The 3,133-nt window shown below is 36.7% G+C and overlaps 1 protein-coding gene across 4 annotated transcripts in view; it reads left to right on the top strand.

Annotated features, from left to right (window-relative positions):
- Positions 1–3,133, top strand: part of LOC106533592 (voltage-dependent anion-selective channel protein 2) — a 13,358-nt gene that overhangs the window by 1,681 nt on the left and 8,544 nt on the right. Inside the window, exons 2-5 of one of the 4 annotated variants that reach the window (XM_014029951.1) lie at positions 461–531; positions 910–1,060; positions 2,072–2,121; positions 2,405–2,407. In XM_014029951.1, the coding sequence (XP_013885405.1) occupies positions 2,405–2,407 (3 nt within the window). In that variant the 5' untranslated portion in view covers positions 461–531; positions 910–1,060; positions 2,072–2,121. Of the gene's footprint in view, positions 1–460; positions 532–646; positions 1,061–2,071; positions 2,122–2,404; positions 2,408–3,133 lie in introns of those variants that run through there. The other 3 variants (XM_014029949.1, XM_014029952.1, XM_014029950.1) reach the window with 3 other exon arrangements.

The following is a 3,133-nucleotide window of genomic DNA, read 5'->3' as shown; positions in this document are numbered from 1 at the left end:
ACAATTTTTCCATTTTAAGTATACTAACCTCACTCCGTTGTAACAACTAGGGCAAAAATGTAATTCAGAAAACCTTTTCAGGACCTCACCTTGATGTTTCAGGACCCAAACCACAACTTTGGGAAACACTGCTCTAAAGTTAGTGAGACTGAAACTAAGAAATTTGTCCATCATGACAAAAATAAACAACAAATCACTTTTCTCACACTTTTTATTTATTGTATCACACACTTAAGTCATGCATATATGCATTAGACAAATGATTAGAACTGAATCAATTTTAGGAGAAACTAAGTTTTGTTTCAATGAGCTGTAAAGAGTCCAACAAATTTGTCTGCATCTACATTTTTATAATGCTTTAAATGAAATGTAAATGTCAAAACATTTCTGTTAGTTGAGCAGTTAAAGATGCATGTAAAATCTATGACTTTGAACACTAAAAATACATTTTGTTCCTCAGTGCAATGGCTGTCCCTCCAACATACTCGGACCTCGGCAAGGCTGCCAAGGACATCTTCAGCAAGTCCTATGGTCAGTACTGCTTTATTGTCCTTGAGGAAAGGATTTTCTGTTAGAAATCCCTGAAATGCAGTTTGTTAAACTGTTAACCATTAAATCAGTTGGTGGATTAGACATCATAAATTAATTGGATTGTTGAAAAAATATGAAACAGTATAATGTGTAACCATATAATTTGTTGTTCTAGAAAGATTTGATGTTCTTGTTTTGTTTTGTTAACTAAAGATTACTTGTTTGAATTGAGGATAAAAGGGGCAGATATTATAAGATTTTTAATTTATTCTCTCTGCTTCCTTTTGTTTATTTGTATTTTTTATTTTTATTGTATATAATTTTATTTTTTTTAATGAATTGAACAATAACAATAAAAAGCTATCTTTCACAAGACAGGTCTGCAAAATCGCAGCACAGACCAGTCCGGCCTTAAGCTCCCTCAGCTGGCCAGGTCCCACTCACATGTGCACATTCAGAAATGAGCCCAGCAGCACAGAACCAAAAGAGGCGTGGAGCAGATCTCAGCTCGGCTGAAATGGACCGCGATGTAATTATTGTGTGACGATGTCTGTCTCGTATTAAACAAAACTACATTAATGATCCTGTGGTTCAGTATTTTTTCAACTAACTAAACAGTTGCTGTTCTGTGTCGTTTTTAATATTCCCTCAGTAAAATACTCTTGATTAATCCTGCGGTCACACACTGATGTCTTCACTGTATCAAAAAACAAAAAAACCCTGAATTAACTCATTTTAGTGATCCTGTGGTTCAATATTTTTTAAACTAACCACAAAGTTGCCCAGTGTCCTCTTTAATATTCCCTCTAATAAATTTGTTAATTAATCCTGCGGTCGCTCACTGATGTCATCAGCTCATTATAATTTTCTGCCTGGCTTGGTCCCGGCTCTGTTACTACCTCTGTTGGGGGCTCAGACGAGTGTCAGAGATAGGCTCACTTTACCCCCAGTTGCTGCCTCCATATTTTTTTCTGAATGATCCAAAGAGGACAAGAACACGCATCAGTCTCGGACTGAACTGTCTTATGAGTGAGGCTATTGTCTGCACACCTTCCCAGGTAGATTCCATCTGTGTTGACAGCCAATGCTTGGGGTGGAGTTAATGCTAAATAATGTAAAAGAACAGCCTTTGTTAACACCCCCAGGTATCACCTCAGGTACACGTGGACAAAATTGTTTGTACACTTCATTTAATGAAAGACAAACCCAACGGTCACAGAAATAACTGGAATTTTACAAAAGTAAGAATAAATAAAAAAATCTATGAAAATTTGGGCGCTCCTATGATAAAAGTTAGGTGCACCAGTGCATTTATTTGTTTGAATCCTCTTGTTTTTACTAGATTACTACTATAGATTAGTGATGTCCAAAGTCAGTCCTTAAGGGCTGGTGTCCTGCATGTTTTAGGAGCTGCCCTGTTTCAACACAGCTGAACCTAAAGAGTGCTTAATTAGTAGGCCTCCTCAGTATGCCATCAAGGTCTGCAGAGATTTTGGACACCACTGCTATAGATATTTAACATATGATTTGGGTCCAACAGGTTTTGGTCTTATAAAGCTGGACCTGAAGACCAAATCTCACAGTGGAGTGGTGAGAACAATTTTTATTCTTTCTTCTGTTTCCGTCTCTACCAGGCTTAAACACTCCAGTCTTTCCAGACAGATACAGTGTGTGCAGAGTACTGGCATGTTTTATGCTACTTTAAATGCAGTGACTGAATATTACTGTAACTCAAGCTTATGATTTAAAGTTTGGCATGGTCTGCTTTGCTTTATCTGCTGTCATACACAGTGGCAGCATCTGTGTGCTTGTCTTTCCTAACCACTACACTGTCCTTATGCTTCCACCCTGGACCGGTTGTACTTTAATGTAGATGGTAAGATTGAATGTGGAGTAGAGATCATGATCATGATTTTTTGTCCTGCTTGTTTTTCTTATTTTTGGCACATTGTCTCTCCTTTTTTTTTTTTTTTTTTTTTTTTTGTCATTGTGAAAGTTTTTTTGTATCTATTTTCCATTTTATTAGTTGCGTTTTTATTAGGTAATCAGCAAGTTGCCTCTGATTAATAAAGTAAATGATTGCTTAAAAATGCGAGGGGAAAATGTAAGATTTTGTAGTTTTTAAGTCCAAAATGTTCTTTTGGATTGGTGTAAATTATATTTGAGGTGGATCATGGTTTTTTTTTTTTGCTGTGGTCTTCTGTGGCTATTCAATCTGATTTTGATACAGGGATAAAACTGTCCAATAAAGCATACCAGATACGTAGTTTTACCAAATCAGACCAGAGCAGGGCAGGTCGCCCGGATGCAAGCAGTGTTGCCATCTTGCGAGAGACTGCAGGGGAAAACATCAAATTTTAAACTTGTTTAAACAAGTTTATTAAAGACAAATATCTCCCTATGCATTTAGGTGACATCAGGAAGTACCTAAATGTCAGTGAAACATGACTTCAAGTACAGTAAAATATAGTGATGTAGTCGGGGTCTGAGCTGGTAAAAAATCCTAAACAGTGGGGAAAATAAGTATTTAGTCAGTCACCAATTGTGCAAGTTCTCCCACTTAAAAAGATGAGAGAGGCCTGTAATTGACATCATAGGTAGA

Source organism: Austrofundulus limnaeus, unplaced genomic scaffold, assembly GCF_001266775.1.
Source record: "Austrofundulus limnaeus strain Quisiro unplaced genomic scaffold, Austrofundulus_limnaeus-1.0 Scaffold977, whole genome shotgun sequence".
Lineage (NCBI taxonomy): Eukaryota > Metazoa > Chordata > Actinopteri > Cyprinodontiformes > Rivulidae > Austrofundulus > Austrofundulus limnaeus.
The sequence above is the reverse complement of the archived record's forward strand: the minus strand, read 5'-3'. Positions and strand labels throughout refer to the sequence as shown.